Source organism: Anolis carolinensis, chromosome 3, assembly GCF_035594765.1.
Source record: "Anolis carolinensis isolate JA03-04 chromosome 3, rAnoCar3.1.pri, whole genome shotgun sequence".
In the NCBI taxonomy this organism is placed as follows: Eukaryota; Metazoa; Chordata; class Lepidosauria; order Squamata; family Dactyloidae; genus Anolis; species Anolis carolinensis.
The window spans coordinates 237220804-237240663 of record NC_085843.1 but is presented as its reverse complement, the minus strand read 5'-3'; the positions used below and the strand labels follow the sequence as shown (position 1 = coordinate 237240663).

Sequence of the window (19860 nt, the reverse complement as noted above, 5' to 3'; positions counted from 1 at the left end):
TCCATGGCCCTCATCATGTCTCCTCTCAGCCTTTTCTTCTGCAGGCTAAACACGCCCAGCTCTTTCAGCCGCTCCTCATAGGACTTGTTCTCCAGACCCTTGGATCATTTTAGTCGCCCTCCTCCGTACACAGTCCAGCTTGAACATCTCCCTTCATTTGTGGTGCCCAGAATTGGCCACAGTATTCCTGGTGTGGTCCGACTAAGGTGGAATAGAGGAGCAGCATGACTTCCCTGGATCTAGACACTAGACTCCCATTTATGCAGGCCAAAATCCCATTGGCCTTTTTTTGCCACCACATCACATTGTTGGCTCATGTTTAACTTGTCCATGAGGACTCAAAGTCTAGCTGTACCCTCGGTTCCACAATGAATTTTCTGACACTTTTGGAAAATCGAGGAAGAGGGTACAGGAAGCTAAGCATGGAAGAATTGAAAACGAAATACAAGAGCAATGAGTAACACTAAACAAACAGAACCCAGTTTTGTGCGCCTTCAAGTCATTTTGTGACTCCTGGAAACCCTAGACCTCCCGTAGGCTTTATTAACAAAATGAACTCATTTTATATTAATTATATTATTCATTGTGATAGCTCTCATTGGCATACAGTAGAGTCTCACTTATCGAACATAAACGGGCCGGCAGAATGTTGGATAAGCGAATATGTTGGATAGTAAGGAGGTATTAAGGAAAAGCCTATTAAATATCAAATTAGGTTATGATTTTACAAATTAAGCACCCAAACATCATGTTATATAACTAATTTGACAGAAAAAGTAGTTCAATATGCAGTAATTCTATGTAGTAATTACTGTATTTATGAATTTAGCACCAAAATATCACAATGTATTGAAAACATTGACTACAAAAATGTGTTGGATAATTCAGAATGTTGGATAAGTGAGACTCTACTGTATCTCATTCCATTGGTATTAGTTACTACATGCTTTCATTCATGTTAATTACTGCTCAGTCATTTGCAGATAGAAATTGGATTTGGGCATTTTCTGATGGAATAGGACTCCCAGATAGCAGGCTGGTTCCTTTAAGGGATTGATGTGGAATTAATTTATGTTTGATCATTTGTCCTTTGGTTGGTAAGACACATCCAACAGAATCTCTATTTTCTGAATCAAGTTTTACTTTTACTAAATCTATTAATTTAAGGAAATGTTTCAGGATATCTAATTCCTAACTAGATGGAAAGGAATATAATGCCTCGCCATACCATGATCGTTTTGCCAGAAATCCCAGGACAATTTTTCCTAGCAACTTTACTGTACATCTTGAAAAGCCCAGGAGACAAGATGTAGGCCTACCAATGGTTTTACATTATTTTCCGAGGAATGATTGGACTCACTCTGAAAATGTATCTTGAATGTCAATTTCTACACGGCATCTCAGAAAATCATGTGAAATTATAATGAAATCCTGTAGTGTTTTACCTCAAACAATATGATACATTTTAGTTAATTGCTTTGGTCTTATTTTTCATATAAATCCTAACTTCTGAGTTTTATTTGACATATCCTTCAACTTTCATAGAAAGCACCAAAACAGATGAATCTACATTAAAATGTATTGTTTTTGTACCAGTCAGAGGCAGTGGCTCACAAGTGCCTCTGCAACAAGAAATGATGGATGCTTTTCAGACAGGATACTATTTTCTGTCATGTACTTCCTCTACCTAGCTACCTACCTGACATAGTGCTCTAGAAGTTTAAATATTTACAAAACAAAATTGGGAGCATGCCAAGAATGTCAAGTATGTCAAGAATACAAATACCAGTGTTACAGAATTCAGATTTAAAATGTGCTATATAGTGGTATGGGGTTATAACACAATAATCTTAACCTAAGACTGAACATTCCAATAAATATCCTTATTCCAGAGAGCAATGTGATGAATGTAGAAGTGTGTCTGGCTGTTTTGATTGTGCCTCTGTTTGGATTGGTACAAAATAGCACACAGTATGTGCTTTTAAGATGTTATTGGCCAGATCCCAAATAGAAGGATGGATGTCACTTAAATCCTAATGAGATTGCTCCGCAGGGAAGAATGACCTACCTCATAACACCCAGAGTAGGAAGTGCCACCTTGGTAGCATGTGTGGGTGTCCACAAATTATTAGGCTTTTATTTTCACTGCCGCACAAGTGAGTTAAGATGTTAAGAAAAACTGGGGGAAATTGTTGGTATGTATGGTCTTACTCTTTTTCCACGTCATAGGCTTTTTAATTTAGCTGTAGTTTTCAGTGACTTCGCAATACAAATCTGCTTAGGTAAAGAAGTGATTAAACAGGAAGTTGAAGGATGCACATGGTACATAATGTAAAGTTAGCATGTAGCTGTGTTAGGGTTTTTTAAATTTGGAATTGTACAAATTCAGGAATATAGAATTACAGTCAAAGCTATTGTAAACTTTTATTCATCCTGTTTAACATGCAAGAAATATGATGTGATTTTTATTGAAGTAGAAAACAGTATAAGCACACATGCTCTGTAAGCTCTTTTATCACAGATGGCAGACTATTAATTAAGAAGTTGCTAGGAAGCTCTATGTTCATAACAAACTCCAGTGTAGCAGGATTAATGTCACTCGGCATTAACAGTTCAAAACATGCATTACTAACTTCTGTTCATTGCTATTGATCTATATAACCTATGTCTTAGAAAGTTACTTGCACTAACTTGTTTCCACTCCAAGCTGATACTCCATGACATATTTTATATGCAAATTTTTCTTTTAATTAATCAATTTAATTAATCAAAATCTCTCAGAAATTTGACTATAGCATAAACTCGTATGCAATACACTAGTTGTTAATTGTATATAACTTAATGTATAAACAAATGCATGCAGAAGATACAGTCTCGTATTCGTAACAGATTTTAATTGAGGTTGTTTCTTGATTTTAAAAAGGAGTTGATTAATAGTATTTGTTTCAACAAGTAGAAATTTATTGCACTACACTTAGTCAAGAAAAATGACATGCCATCTTGTCGGTGGGTCCTTTGTGCTTTTCGTACATGATGGGGTTGGACTGGATGGCCCGTGTGGTGTCTTCCATCTCTATGATTCCATGATAGAATGGGTGACACCTGGCTTGAAAACAGTATATGTGAAAAGGATGTCTTGAATATGAGTCCACAGTGTGATATGGCAGCTCAAAAGCCAATGTGATTCTAGGTTGCATCAATAGGAGCCTGCACAACATATGGCCCGCAAGCCGTATGCGTCCCTCAAGGGGCTTCCCTGCAGCCCGCAGAAGGCAGGCAGGGAAAGGGCCATTCCCATTAGAATGGTCCAAGGCTGGCAAAGATGCTGGGCTTCTCCTTGCTCCTTTTCTCTTGCTGCCTCGGTAAGGCAGGCAGCAAAAGGGCTGTCCTGACATTGAAAGTTTGGAAAAGAGCTGAACAGATGTTAGAAAAGCTAACATCTGTTTAGCTGTATTGAGCTGCATCTATGAAGATCCTCCAGTCTTTGGAATCTGTCTCCGTATCCTTTCCAAACTCTGGGACTGCACTTGCACAGATAACAGAATGGGATTATGCCCTCACAAGTTCTATGGCAGGAGTTGACAGCTTGTAACCCTTTAGATATTGTTGGACTGCAGCCTCTAGCAACTGGCACCATTGGTTACATAGGCTATGTGTTGCAATCCAGGTTGTCCACTTCTGCTTTTTCACTCTTTCCCTCCCAATATGCACTCAGAATAACACATGCCAAAACCTAAGAATGTACAATTTATCTGCATAGCTGCCCTAACCATGAAGGCATGAACCAGGCTGAGAGCAGTGTCTTAAGTGCATGCACAGTGTGTACATTTTGCAACTTATACCAAGTGTGTGTACATCAGATCAGGGACAGAGTGATCCAAGGGAGGCAACCCTGATATACACACATATCTTTTCCACATTGCAGTGAGTGTATGATAACTAATCAGCTCCTTCTCCAACCTTTCCCAAGTGTTGGGAACCAGCTTCTCCTTGCTGGTCGCCCCTTCCTCTGAAATATACATAAAAGACAATTGAATTGAAATGGGTTTATTGCTCGGTGTCAGCCAATGCTGACCAAAGACAAGTTTTTCTGAACCTTTCTCTGTGACAGAGTGTGTGTCTCACTCAAGGCAACCGTTTCTCTATAACTATCGGTATTGAGCTTGAATGCATTTTTCAGATTTTCTTACTGTTTATATTTTGTTAATTAGCAAAGTAATCTTTTTCACATTAATGTGATTTTAGAACAAATAAAATCTTACAAAATAAGTGTAATTAATGAATATTAATTGAAATTTCCCTTTTTATAATATGGTTTATTTGCAATATAGTTTATTTATTAATTATACCTTTATTTGGAAAGTGAGGTGCCCAAAATGGTTTGACCTATTCTAATTTTGGCTCCTTATTATTGCCAAGTTTTGCAGGCCTGGTTTAGATCAATGAGAGTAGCAGTCCCACTCTTTTCTAGTTTGGTCGGAAATCGCCTGGAATACGGAGTCGACAATTAATAAAGAATATTGAAAAGTTAAAACATGCCCAGAGAAGAGTGATCAAAATAATAAAATATGTAGGAAGCCCTATCAGAGTTGGTATGTTTAGCTTGGAAAAAAGAAGACCGGGGAGGGGGAATTATAGCCATGTTTAAATATTTGAAATTATGTCACAGTCAGGAGGGAGAAAGCTTGTTGTTGTCTAGAGACTAGGATACAGAGCAATTGATTCAAATTTCAGATTCCACCTAAACATTAGAACAACTTTCCTGATGGTAAGAGCTGTTTGACAGTGGAATATGCTGCCTTGAAGTGTGGCAGAGTCTCCTCCTCTGGGTATTTTTAAGCAGAGGCTGGATGGCCATTTGTTGAGTGCTTTGATTGGATATTCCTGCATGACTGGGGGTTGGACTGGATGGCCCTTGTGGTCTGTTCCAACTCTGGGATTCCTGTTTTAATCCACAACTGCACACATTTTCTATATTAATTATTCTGAAAAAAATCTAGATTGAGCTCAAGAGGTTTTTCAGCAAAATGCCCACTGGTAAGTTCTTCCTACATCAGTGGTTTCCTTGACAAGTTTGTTTAGTGATAGCAGTAGCAGTAGTTCAGTAGGTCCTTGGTATCTACTTGGGTTTGATTCTAGAATCCCCTATTGATACCAAAATCCATGGATGCTCAAGTCCTATGATATAAAATGATGTGACAAAAATGTACCCCCTTATATAAGGCAAAATCAAGGTTTGCTTTTTGGATTTTTTTCCTAAATTTCAAGCCATGGATGGTGGAACCCATGGATACAGCAAGGTGACTGTACATCAGTCACTGCTGGGTACAGAAAATGTCTAGTAAGTGGCATTTTACATTCCCTCAATGTTACAGTGAACAGGATATTATGGGAAATCAAAATGTTGGGTAAACACAGGAAATAGGTGTTTGTGAGGGCCAGGGATCTACACTCCCCAGTAAGCCCTGCAAAAGTCCTGGGATCCTGAGTGCCACCCAAGAATGCATGGTGCTGATACTAGGTCTGCTTTTTGGTTTTCAGGTGATACATGCTTCCCATCAGACATATCTTGGAAGAGGCAGTCCTTCCTGTGTGTGAGAAGAGGAATGCTTCTTCCAAGAAGGCACCCATGGATGTGTAAGCACTTACATTTCAAATTATTTTCATTTTTTAAACTGATGACTCAGGAGCAATATGTGGTTTGTTGATCAACTAATAAGTAAGTGATCAACTTACTCACTCTCTCTCACACAAAGATATATATTAATACATGAGTCCATTCAAAGCTGAAGCCTAGTTATTAAACTGCAATTCACCAAAATCATTAGCATTTCCCTCTAACATTCCTAGTTTTCTTGCCCTTTCTCAAAGCCAAGAGGTATGATTATAACTTCTTTGCTAACAGTCAGAACAATCTTTTAGCTTTCTTCAGTTGCACCATCATCAGTATATGTCTATCATATTGCAGACCTTGGGTTTTCCTAGGAAATTCACATCAAGAGCCTACGGCATCTAAAACCATTTTTGCTTTGAAAAGGAAGAACAAAGTGAGCTCAACCACACTAGCATTGAAGTAAGGTCAAGTTATTTTGCTGGTGTGTATCCAGCCTAGGAGACAGCTTATCCGCTATGGAAACAAGCAGTAAACCAATAGCATACTTCGCTCCTCTGAATAAATATTGCCAAAAAAGATATGAGTTGACTAGATGGCACATAATAGCAACATATAGCTTTTACTTCCTCCTGAGAACCTAGGCTGGAGAGTTTCTAGAGATTAGTGAACAAAGGGCACCAAAGAGCTGAACCTTGCAAAGACACTCATCAAGCACTACAGCATCAGTAATTGGCCTCACCTAACTAAAACACCAGATGTACTGAGCTGGTTCAAAGTCCTGTAATAAATAACTGTAAGCAACGTCGGTCATTTCCGCATTATACTGAGGGGGACAGTTGACTGTTTTCACGGCCGTCTTTCTGTGCATACCTCTCCTTTTCATTTATATTATTCTACTAAAAGATAAAAGTAGAAGCAACAAAATTCAATATTTCTTCTGAACAGGTAATACTTTGTATTTTCTTTCATCCAGATTTCTTAATTGCGTGTTCAAAAAGATTGTAAAATTTCCCTCCATCTCTATTCTTTATTAATACATCATAAGAATAGAGCCACTTTATATAAGGGACAACGAATATTTCAAGGAGACATCAAGTAACATTGGAACTGTAACATCGGAACTGAATTTATTAATTTTTATGCATTCTATTAATTTTCAGTACAGACAAACATTATTTTTTAAAAAGAGAGTCATTGAAGAATATTTCTAAGTAAGCATACATCAGATCAGCGACTTTTATCCAAAAGCAAATGAATAGTTTCCTATTTTAAAATCTTTTTATTGAAGTAGAGGTAACATTATGAACTGCCATAACATTATTTCTGTGTATCACTTAGTATTTTCAATATGAACTGTGTCTCCTAGAGAATGTCCTGCTTCTTTTTTATATTAATACTTTCACTGCACTAGTGAAAAAACTGAAAATGAGAGATGAAGAAATATGGCTTACCAGAATTTCAAATCTAGTCATCTACATTTCTATCCAATAGAAAAATGTCTCAGCTGTTCTAATCAATTTTATCAGATGTTATAGGAGGATATATATTAATTTAAAATAAAATCATTTTAGAGCAGATGGTAAATCAACATATTTAGACAGTGTAAGGTAGTACAGTACATGTGTACAAACCTGATTTAGGTTACATTTTCGGAGCCTGATCTCTGTTTCACCTACTATTATTATTTATTAATTTGATTTATGGCCTGCTTTTTCTTTCCACAAGCAGACTAGGGCTTTCATTTTCTGAATTCTGATTACAGTCTCTAAAGTTGGTAACACATTTATTAAGTTTGAATTATATTGTAGGGTTTTTTCTTGTCCTTTCACCCTCTTATGATTTTCTCTCTGTGAGTATAGGCTGCATGTGTCACCCTGAAGCAGAATGGTCCTTCTCAGACAAGTAAGTTCAATTCTTGTTAAGTTTAAAATCCAAGCTGGTCATATCACACTATTGGGTATTTTCTCTGTTATTTTGTTTTTGAAACTAAAGCAACACTGAGAAATTTTGAGTTAGTTTCAGAGTTATACATACTTAATATGGCAAAAACAGACGCTGCAACCTTCCCAAAACTGTCCCCTGAAATTGGCAAGAAGGGACCAAAGGCCAGGATACTTTTGAGTAGGGTGGACTGCGTTACAGAGGATGAAGGGGGACAGGAAGGTCTCTTAAAATTGGTAAAGATAACTGTGTTTAGAAGTGCTAGAAGGTGCTTCTCCATCAAATTTCCCAAGACATCTGCAGCCAAATTTACTAAGCATGATATCTCCAGTCTTTAGTGTGCCGTTTTGGGGAGATTGTTGTGTTTAACTAAGTTTGAAATGTAAGGGTCTTGTTTTTTTTTTATTAAGTTCTTTTTAATTATCCTCTCACCTTGTTTTTATTTTTAAATAATGTTTGATTAAAATTTGATATTGTTTTTCATTGGGTTGCTAGCTTTTAATAAATATCAGTCATTGGACAAGTCACACTCTCTCAGCCCCCAGTGGCGCAGTGGGTTAAACGCTTGTGCTGGCAGGACTAATGACTTGAAGGTTGGGTTGCTGACCTGAAGGTTGCCCACTTTAATCCAATCCAGGGAGAGCGTGGATGAGCTCCCTCTATCAGCTCCAGCTCCATGTGGGGACATGAGAGAATTTTCCCACAAGGATGGTAAAAACATCAAAACATCTGGGCGTCCCCTGGGAACATTCTTGCAGATGACCAATTCTCTCACACTAAAAACACCTTGCAGCTTCTCAAGTTGCTCCTGACATGAAAAAAAAAAAGCCTTAAGTGAAGGCAATGGCAAATCTCTTCTGAACAAATATTGTGAAGAAAATCATCTTTTAGTTTTGCCTTAGGATTACCATAGTCAGAAACTACTTGAAGAAACACAACAACAACAAATATACTGTACATCACAATATGGCAAAATGAATAACAGAAAAAGTATAATAAGAGAGCATATATTGACTAATTAATTAAATCATTATTACTAATGTAATTTAGGTAATTAAAGTAAATAATTCAAAAAAGTTAAACAGCAACTCTGAAATATATTTCCTGGCAGTGGATGGTAATAAATGAAAGAGCAGGAACAAAACTAGGCACTTTCTGTATTCTTTAATCTTTTCTTTTTGTCTGTAAGGCGCCTGTATTGCCTTCCATTGCCAGGGAACATTCATCTGAGTTTCTGTTTAATTCTTTTTGGATTATATACTTTTTACTTTGAGATCTCCATGATGTTTTCCTCATTCTGAAGTATTCCCAAGAAATTTCAAACGCGAGGACTTTACCCTTGATTCCCCAGTACGGGTTTAAATTAAATTAAACCCGTACTTCCTCAAATGAAATATCTCTTTCTTGTCCATCACCAAGAAAGAAAGCAATGTTTTCCAGGGCAGCAGATTCAACAGAGTTCAAATGAAGGAAAGAGGAATGCTATCAGTAAAAGAAAATTGCCCAAATGCTTAAATAGTATACTATTACTAAAGAACTTGACTATAACACCATAGAAATTGGTGAAGGGCAATTTTTGTAAGGTTGTGTCAATCTAGATATGATCAGTAGGCGAGGGAGAGGAAGGGGAGAAGTGAAGGAAATGCAGGATATATTAAGAATTCAGAGGCAAAACCACAAATAAACAAAGGAAATCAAAACAAAAAGACATGAAAAGTTTCAATACTTCAAGGGATTGTTTTCGCTATCTGAATGAGGGCATATTGAAGTGGAAATAGGACAACGAAGGATACATTTTGCATTCATAACTCATGAAGCATCTTCTTTCAAATAGGCTCTTACATTAATATTTTTTCTGGTGGTGTTTTAACTTTCATATTTTCTTAAAAGAGAGATAGACATTTAATACATAGGATCGTGTGTTATGACTAAGCTAGAATTTGGAATCTTTTTTTAAAAAAAAGCAATTAGTTCACAATATTTATTAACAGTGATTGAAAAGTAATTTGTCAAATTGTGCTATTGTTAAAAAAAGCCCACTTTGTTCTTTTTTTTGCTTTTAATTAAAACTTTAAAACTGTTGAAAAAATTCCCTTAAAATTTCAAAGGAACTCTTTTAAGGTAACTAAAATATACTGATATTAATACCAATACTTGTTTTCCACTTGTTACTTTATTTTTGAAATGTAACCACATAACTTCGATCTCAACTGTTACTGGATTCTGTAGCCAGGTAACAGAGTCATATGATGCATTTCTCCCCATCTTAATCCTTTCTTCCTTAGGCCTTCCTGTTTTACTAAATCTGCCAGAAGCACAGCCACCCACTCTTATATTAAAGTACTCTAAAATTAAGTAATCCATGAAAACAAAGGATTAACTTCAATGTTAATTAGGAAATGTAGAGAGTTAGACCATGTCACCAGAAAAATCTAATGAGTCAATCATTCAATGAGCTAATGAACTAGCCACGTTCTGTTAGTAGTTCTTGATCTGTAAAATGTGCCATCAGAAGGTATGTTGAAGATGCTGATAAGATTCCTAAAATTCATAATGCATGTTTCTAAAATTTAATCATTTTAAACTAGGAAGACTAATCTGAAGGGCAAGGGAAATCATGTAACACAAGGAATAATTTTCCTATTAAAGCATCTTTGTTCCCTAGGGTGATTTCATATGGTTGGAATCTCCTTCAAGCAGTGAGTTTAGTGTGCCAATTGGGGCTGTTGTCAAGATTTCTGAGTCAGGTCGGTTTTTGGTGGAGGATGATGAAGGCAAGGTAAGGAACACATGTTATAATGGCAGATTTACATTTTAGTAATGTTAAAGCACTGTAAAGAGGAATGGACATACTTTCTGATCATTGGCCTTGATAGTACTTGAAATGTATGGCCAGAGCTAGTTGTGGAATCTGTTAATATCTAAATATTAACATGTACTGTCATTATCCGAAAAGCCTTATAATTTTATAATTATAATTTTCATAACCTTTTAATATATTGTGATCAATGGCCTTATCTGAATAAGTTTCACAAATTATTTTCTATGGATTTTCTTATCTGATGTATAAATCCAAGTTTGTTACTTATAAAAGTTGTTGTTTTTAAGGAATATTGGATCACAACTCGGAACATTGGTACTGTGCGGCCAATGCATCCTGCCTCTGTCCATGGAGTTGAAGATATGATATGCCTTGGAGACTTGAATGAAGCTGGAATGGTGCGTAATCTCCTCATCCGGTACAAGGAGCACAAAATCTATGTAAGTGAGGAAGCTACTTTTTCTTATAAAATAGTAATATGAAAAAACCGTTTTTGTCAGTTGACAGGTTTTGGTTTGAGAGTATCCCAGCCCTATTTTTATGAGATCAGTTAATTTGTCCTTTGGTGTCATGAAGTAATATCACCAAATCAAGCAGAGACACAACATATATTCCTTTGCTTACTGATATTTGATAGGTATACCTTTCAGTTAGTATTTGTAGACAGTGAAGAGATTTTAAAAGCATGAAATGAAATGTTGTGATAATCTTTTATGGAGCTTAATTTATTTATCTTTTGCCTTTGGAATAATAGTTGATTGCTAGTGATTAGGAGAACATCCTGTTTATATGATATAAATGCTGTTTGCAACATAGATCCCCATCTTCTGTAGTTCTTTACAGGCTCCAGAGGTAGCGGCTTCACATGTATTTAGCTATTTCTGCTATTCTTGTTTTTCTTAGTAATCTCATTTTGCTTTATGATATTGAGTAATGCAGAGTGAATTTGCTGTGCTGTATGCCGAGATCCACATCTAACATATCTTAATTTTTTAAAGACATACACTGGATCAATCTTAGTGGCCATGAATCCATATCAAGTGCTGCCACTGTATACCACAGAACAAATCAGACTGTACTGCAACAAGAGGATTGGAGAACTGCCTCCTCATGTTTTTGCCATTGCTGATAATTGTTATTTCAACATGAAGAGAAATAAAAGGGATCAGTGTTGTGTCATCAGGTAAGAGGCTAGCAATGGTGGGAAAATACTGGTGCTGTATAAAAGAAAAAGAAGTAATATTGAAGTGATTTGAGAGGAAACAAAGTAAGATATAAGTATGAGAATGAGGATTGTTTTTATGTCACCTCCCTTAAGTAATGTAAAATCACACATACCATATATTTTGAGTTTTTAAATACATGACAACTATTCCCTCAGTTTCGCTTCTGATACAATAAATAAATAACACATACCATCAATAGGTTTCTATGTGTAGGATGTGTCAGGTTATAGAGAGGCTATGAACTCCCTTGTTGAAACAGCTTTGTTAACTGCCAAATAGTCCTTGGTTCTGGAACTGACTCAGTTGGACCTGTTTCTGTTCTTTTAAAAATTATGCTGACCTCTGGTTCTTAATGTGTTGTAGCAGAATAATCTGTTAATCATCTGTGTGCTGTGCTTTTAACTTTTTATTATGTTTTAAATGTGTTTCATTGCAATAATACTAAATGCACAACCAAGGAAATAAACATGGCTTAGCTTCCCTCCCAACTGAAGGTACATCACATCTCACTGTTAGTAGCACCATATTTCTTCTTGCTTGAGCATTTCCAGATCAATACTTACCTGACTCAAAACATTCCATTTCAGTTTATTTTAGTTCACTCTGTCTTAACAAGTACTGTATTACAATGTTTATATCTTCCATTTCTTGATTCATAATTTTTAGTTTCCCCCGATTCATTCCCCTTTCCTTTTATATGCATTTTGCAGCTGCTGAATGTTCTTTTGGCTTTAGTTTAGTAGTTATATCACTAGACATAGCATGTTTATTACTTGTCCTTTGCTCTTCCCCGTAGCTTGTTGAGTGCCATCCAACCTTGGAGCTTGATGTTTCATCACTATCTCTTGCTTTGGGTTGTCTTTCCCATAGTTTTTAAAGTATAGAAGTGGCTTATCTCTGCTACCTTATGCGTAGTGCTAACAAGAATTAACAAACATGTCATTGCCGGTTTCTGTAAGCAAATCTGCACCTCACTGCAGTGCAGTGTCTTCCCTTTCCACTCCTCTCACTATCAAAAGTATCTGTTTTCTTCTTCTCATGTGACCTGAAAAGAATGCATGTATGTCAGTCACATGTTTCTGCTTTGATTATCTTCTTGGGTGACACTTCTGTTATTGTCTCCTGACAGTATTACAGCTTCTTTCATAATCTTGAACCCTGTTACATCACTCATGTATGTAGTCACTTTGTCAAGAGAGCTAATTTAATGAAACGTATTTATTTATTTGATAGTGGAGAATCTGGAGCTGGAAAGACTGAAAGCACAAAGTTGATACTGCAGTTTTTAGCTGCTATTAGTGGCCAGCATTCCTGGATTGAGCAGCAGATTCTAGAAGCAAATCCAATTTTGGAAGGTGGGCTACAGAAATACAGCTATGTATTTGTTAGTGGCAAAAACTGGAATGTTTACCTGGCTTTGGTCCTGTATCTATTTACCTGGCAATAAGACCCATTGATTTATAATGGAAAACATTGATTCTATGTTAATGTGTTTCCAAAGATACATATTTTCCCTGATTTTTAAGCACTGGATTTTGTTTACTCGTGTATTCCTTGGATAATATTTTCTTCCATTCTTCCTCTTAAGCGGCATTTCTTCCATTCTAAGATGCATTTTCCCCCTATACAAACACCTATAAAACTGGGTTGTGTCTTAGAATTGGAGGTGTATCTTATGTATTTTTGTGGGTTGTGGTGGCACTGAAATTAGGGTGCATCTTTCAATCGATAGTGTCTTACAATTGAAGATATATGGTATGTTCAGTCTTGGCCTGCCCATTATCTGTATCTAAGCGTTCATGTATCCCTAGATAGGCATAGTATTTGTCAGGGATATTCCAATATGTTAGTATTGGATGATAGTTTCAGCTCTTTGGAGCAACAGATTCCAATGTAGCTAAGAGGATGTCAAACTCTCTCTCCATTACATGTGTATATTTTGGAGTTTGAGTTTAAACAATTAATGTACGTATATGTGGATTTCCAGTTGGGCAAGAACCTCAGGGAGAACATAAGAAATATGCTTTCCTGTACATATAAGAAGCCAGAATATACTTACAGGAAAACTGAAGATGAAGTGACTTTTAGCTGACGATACTAGAAATGTTAAAAAACTGATATAGAGTTTTATCTTTAAGATGGTATCCTCTCCACATTTTAAATATAAACTTATAAATGAAAGTATAGAAAATAAAATAAAACTTTATTTTACGTTGTAATGGGATCCTGTAACATATCTTGGTGTTCTTAATTATTCAGATAAATATATTGATCTTCTCTTCCTCTTTTTAAGTTACCTAATATTTCTTCCCATAAAGCTTTCGGAAATGCCAAGACAATTCGTAATGACAACTCCAGCCGGTTTGGGAAATACATTGACATTCATTTCAATCAAAATGGAGTAATAGAAGGAGCTCGTATAGAGCAATTCCTTCTGGAGAAATCCCGGGTGTGTCGCCAGGTAAGTGCAAGGCTTACACATTTAACCATAACTGAATCATTAACATAACTGATTTTTTTTTGCTAGCAGTTGTATTTATGTGGTCTTTTTTTACCATTTTAGGCTCCAGAGGAAAGGAACTATCATATCTTTTACTGCATGTTAATGGGGATGAATCTGGAACAGAAGAAGATGTTGAATCTGGGCACTGCTTCTGAGTATACGTACCTCACTATGGTTAAGTTGGCGTTTATGCAAATTCTGTCTCCTGTTTCTTGGCCACATTTCATTTCAGGGAAAATGTATACAACTTTAATATTAAGTGTATAATAATTTATGCCTTTTTAAAGATGCTAAAGTAGCTTAGACTTCCTGATTTGCCCAAGAACATATTTGCCCAAGAATAGTATTGCTGGGTAAGAATTTTAAAACAGGATAAGATCAAAATCTTTTCCAATTTAATACTACATCTTACTGGCACCCCAATTATATATTGCAACTACAGGTGGTCCCCGAGTTACAAGCATCCAGCTTCAAACCTGTAGCCAGGGTGGGGTAAGGTTACAGGTTCAATCCCCCCCCCCCCCCAAAAAAAATTTTCAGGTTAAAAAAACCCTGGTTTCCTCATTAATTTTCACTGTTTAAACAAATTCCCCATGCTAGTCAATGAGAAGCAGAAATTAGAGGTTCCCCAGAACTGCAAGCACTATCTCAACCAAATTTGATAAGTTACTCAAATTATCATTACCTACCTTTCCACCAATTTACATTGCAATAGCAGCAATAGCCAATATAGTGGAAGTGACTAGGTTTTGACATCATGGATGTGAAGACAACATAATCACCTATCAGAAATTGCCAAGGAACAATATCTGTTGCTGCAACATGTTGACATTCTCTTAGAAAAAGCCAGGGAGATGCGCACAGAATTTACATTGCAATAGCAGGATCTTTGACTTTCAGGAGATCTTTGACATAGCAAGGTCAGTGGTGGTGGAGTCTATGGGTGAAGAAGTTAAGCAGACTCGTAAAAGCATTATCTAGACAACTTCACCAACACCAATGGAATATTATAACTTAAATGTGTACATCCCATTTCTGGACTTTTTATGCACTCAGCTTCAAGGAAGGTTTACAAGGCACAGGGAAATAGTTTAGGAACTTCAAGTCTTCCTCCCTATTAATTGTGGCCATTTAAAATACAACTTGAACAAGTGTACAGAACTTTGCAATGAATGCCTTCAAAGTGCTGGCATACTGATGGAAGAATTTGACCTGTGGTGTAGAAAATGGAAAAAGATGATACCTGCAGAAAAACCCTCAAATGCACTGGAAGCATATCTTGTCTATGATAAGACAAGTTTTTTCTGAATGTAAAGAAACTTCAGGTTTCTGCAGCATTATCAGTGTCAACAGTTACAACTCTTAAATGTTTGAAAACATTCATAAGAAGCACAGTGGAACAAGAAATGTTGACTGGACTTTCACTCTTGAGTGTCCAGCAAAGTTTATGGATAGAGTCTGATTTCTCTCAAAGTGTATTGACACAGTTTTAAAGTGTTTCCAACAGACATCGTGGTATTCTTTTTTAACCACTAAATTACCAATTAAGAGTCATTTTCGTTTTTTTAGACTGTAGTTAAAATGGAAACTTTATTTAATGAAGTCTATATTTTATGTGTGTGTACGTGTGTGTGTGTGTGTGTGTGAGATATCTCTTATCCCACTCACTGTTAGATAACAGTGAGTGGGATAAACAAAGCAAATATGGATCTCCAAAACAGAACCAGAAAGAACAAGAACAAAATCTGGGACTTTTTAAATCAATCTAGATGCAACCTAAGTATTGAGGAGTTTGTTACTTCATCAGTGATGTAGAAGCCAGTTACTTAGCTGTAAATATTTATTCAGTCTTCCCTAGTTATCCTGCTTCAATAGGAAGAATTTAAATCACTTCAGAAATCTCTGTGAAATCAAGGAATTTTCTGCTTTGGCCCCAAAGCACCCAGAATGGTTTATTAGAGGCAGCCCAGCTATGTTCCATTTCCTGGATTTGCAGAAGTGTAAAGTTAGCCTTTGTAAATTAGAACAGTGAACTGCCCACTATGTTTTCATTTGTAGATTTGTGGACATTGAACCAAAAGAAAGCCAAGGTGTCATTGTCTTAGCCACCCGTGTGCACAATTCTGCATTTTGAAGCATTTTGGATTTTCAGATAAGAGATACTCAAACTGTAACACAATGAAAAAGAGGTTGTGGATTCAGTGCATTTTGTGCCATTATCATTTCTGCATTCTTTTGTATTATGTATATTACTGTAGAAAAGATGTCATTTATATCTCTGTGCTATATTACAGGGTGAATGTACTTCCTGTGAAGGCCGTAATGATGCCAAGGAATACGCTCATATTCGCTCTGCAATGAAAATCTTAATGTTCGCTGATTCTGAGCACTGGGATATCAGCAAACTTCTGGCAGCCATTTTGCATCTAGGGAATGTAGAGTTTGAAGGTAAAAGGGATGTATGTGCACAAATATATACACAGAGAGAAAGTGGATAAATGAAGAGAAGTTTGAGTTGGCGAGGTTGCTTTCTACTTATTTTGAGTAGAAAACAACCTTTTGTAACCTGAATAAATAATGGAAATTGAATACTGCTACTGAAGGATCTTTACTAATACTGTATAGCTAAACGAAGTATATGCATACAATTAACACTAATGTCTTGTATTCATGTATCAAATCAGCACAATATATCTTGGCAACAGTGCATTCTAGTACAGTAATTTAAAACTCTGTTTCTTACATGTGCCCAGTATATAAGGTTTGCAAAAGACCCATAGATAGTTTCCTAGTGAGCTGAGCGATCAAGATTTTTGAAAGGCAGAAGTGTTGAGGAGAGGGTATCTTTACGAGAATGTAAATGTCTGTAAATTATATTGGATAACGTAGCAGTGAAGGACAACTAGCATTTTTAACTCAGAAAAATGAAACCTTGAACACAACATACATACTTTCCTAGGTTGCATTTTCATACTTTTCCTTAGCTTAGCAGCTGTTTCTTAAATGAACAAAAATATGCTTAATTTTTTTAAATTAAAAATATTTACTTAGGGTTTTCTTTTTCTTTTAATTAGCGGTTGTTTATGACAACTTGGACTGCTCTGCTGTTCTGGATTCTGCACACTTTTCCATTGCAACCAAACTGCTTGAGGTATTAGCATTTCACATTAATATTTTTACATTTCCTTCAACTGGAAAGAGTCAGTATATATTACTCTCCACTCCCTTTCACCTTTACAAATGGCATTATTAAAGTTAGAAAGAGTGAGAGCTTGTAACTGGCCCATGGTGACTGGGGATTGAACTTACTTTTCTCGTGCCCAAGACAAGCCTTTCATCATCACGCTGCCGATAGACCAAAGCATACTAATGACTTTCTCTACTTTTGGTCATATCTGAGCATGATTCCACAGCTATAAATATGAATAAAAGTGCTACACTTACACTAGTTGACATCCAACAATATCAGTTTTTCAAAACCAGTAACAAACTTCCCACCACCTCCAGGGCTTTTTTTTAAAAAAATACATTTTTGGCATTTCCTAACTGTGGAAAATTAGGGTACCCTGCTTATCTATGTTATTATTTTGTGTGTAAAGGACCATACCCTCCAATTTAGCCAATTAAACTTAAGAAGTCTATTAAGGCAATGCTTGGTAAAGTTGGGTAGGATCCCTTGGCTAGAAATTCTGAAATAAATTAATTGTTCAAGAATGATGGGAGATCCTCAATACTGAAAGAATTAAAGAACAGTTGCCAACTATTCACATGAGAAGCAAACATGGACTAAATTAGGTCCCTTTCGGTGTGATGATTGTATGCGATGATCCAGTTGAAAATGACTCCTTGCAGGTGGATGCTGGGGAACTGCACAATAGCCTTACGAACCACTCCATCATAATCCGAGGGGAGAGTGTCTCCATGCCCCTAAGTGTGGCCCAAGCTGCTGGTGTGAGAGATGCCTTTGTGAAGGTAAAAAAGATTTCCCACTCTGTGATGTTCACTTTTTATTTATTAGGATTGCAAATGTTTTCTCCTCTGAGGACAAAATCCTGAAGTAATATCCTGTTTAAGATTCCTGTCTTTCCATTTGATAAATTAAGCAAATGTGATTCTTGGATGGTTTCTAGCTGCATCATTGCATAATTTAGGAAGGGAAATACAGTCTTCCTGCTCTGTATTATCCTTGACTATGCCATGTGAATCCAGAACTTTACTTCCTTGTGGTATATGTTGCATGTTTTTTCTCAATGTCAGTTGAACTATTTAATGACTACATAGTTTGTATTTCTTGTCTCTCTCCAGGGGATCTATGGCCTCCTCTTCCTTTGGATAGTAAACAAGATCAATGCTGCAATTTACAACCCACCTTCTCCAGATCATAAAAACACCCACAGGTCCATTGGATTGCTGGATATCTTTGGCTTTGAAAATTTTAACACCAACAGGTACAATATTGATTTGTGGGTTGCAGCGAGGAGAGGTGCTTTTCTAGAGGGCCTCATTTTAAATGGCCAATTGTTTTTCTTTTGTGAGCCTATGCAAAGATTTTGTACATTTGGAAGACCCTGGAAAAGGCATCTAATCAGGGACTACCTGCTAATTGTGGGAGAGGACAGAGGCAAGACTGTTGGAACATTTCATTCTAGTTCATTCCCTAGTTTTGCCCTAGGCGGTTGAATGTTTCTCTAAGGGACCATGGCTGTGGAAGGTGGATAGGGAGCTTCAGAGGTAGGGGGCTTCATGTCATTCCCTAGATGGCAACGCAACCACATGTGGCATCCATCCATGTAGCTTCTGATTAGAGCTGACAAGTGTGGAATTTACATCGGCTTATGCTGGAACTGGGCCCGTGCTGATTCCAGACATTTGCTGCTGTAATCAATAAAGGTTGTGGCCTTGTAGTGTGCATTATTTGAGAAAACTCCTCCCACTCATTGCTGATACTGCAATCCAGATTTTTTTTATTTTGGAATGTTGGCATATAGCACTTTCCAGTTGTGACAGATCCCTTTACTTAGACCAACTCCAACTCTACCCTTGTTCCCACAGCAATTGTTTTGCTTGATTGGGTTACTGGGCATCAGAGTAAACCCCTTTAAATTTGTTGATATGTGGGTTCTTTACTTGGGTGTGCATGACTTGAGTCCAATGCTGGCTCGACAGAGAGCGAGAGACAGGTTTAAAACAACAAGAATGGGTTTTTGAACGCAGTAGAAAAAAAATATCCAAATTCTGCAGTTCTATTCTTTATGCTCCATTGAAATTATAGGTAGTTGTGCCTGGTGTGTCTCAATCCCAATAAGGAGAACACACCAAGTGGAGGTCCAACAAAGTTTTCCTGTACAGCAACAGGTTCATAGAGGATTGTTCCTTCAATAAAACACACTTGATGCCAGAGGCACCCTGGTACAAAGAGGACAAAAACACAAAAAATAAAAATAATTACATCAGAGATCATATAACTTATGCATATGTATAAGTGTTGTCACTTGCATACATCCCATAACTAGCTCTGGGGGTATACCTCCTCAGTTATGCTATCCACCTTTGTGTATAGTTTTTATTATGCTAGGTCAGTGATTCTCAACCTGGGGTCTCCAGATGTTTTTGGCCTCCAGCTCCCAGAAATCCTAACAGCTGGTAAACTGACTGGGATTTCTGGGAGTTGTAGACCAAAAACATCCGGGGACCCCAGGTTAAGAACCAATGCTCTACCTCATTGTGGTTCAGACAAGCTGACCATGTTACATGA

The 19860-nt window shown here is 36.8% G+C and overlaps 1 protein-coding gene across 1 annotated transcript in view; it reads left to right on the top strand.

The window, feature by feature from the left end:
- Positions 1–5361: 5361 nt before the first annotated feature.
- Positions 5362–19860, top strand: part of myo7b (myosin VIIB) — a 54967-nt gene continuing 40468 nt past the window's right edge. Inside the window, exons 1-12 of the mRNA XM_062976401.1 lie at positions 5362–5637; positions 7474–7516; positions 10221–10334; positions 10664–10816; positions 11375–11559; positions 12836–12957; positions 13921–14063; positions 14166–14279; positions 16400–16553; positions 17180–17256; positions 17958–18077; positions 18411–18553. Of these exons, the coding sequence (XP_062832471.1) occupies positions 7499–7516; positions 10221–10334; positions 10664–10816; positions 11375–11559; positions 12836–12957; positions 13921–14063; positions 14166–14279; positions 16400–16553; positions 17180–17256; positions 17958–18077; positions 18411–18553 (1343 nt within the window). The 5' untranslated portion in view covers positions 5362–5637; positions 7474–7498. The remainder of the gene's footprint in view (positions 5638–7473; positions 7517–10220; positions 10335–10663; positions 10817–11374; positions 11560–12835; positions 12958–13920; positions 14064–14165; positions 14280–16399; positions 16554–17179; positions 17257–17957; positions 18078–18410; positions 18554–19860) is intronic.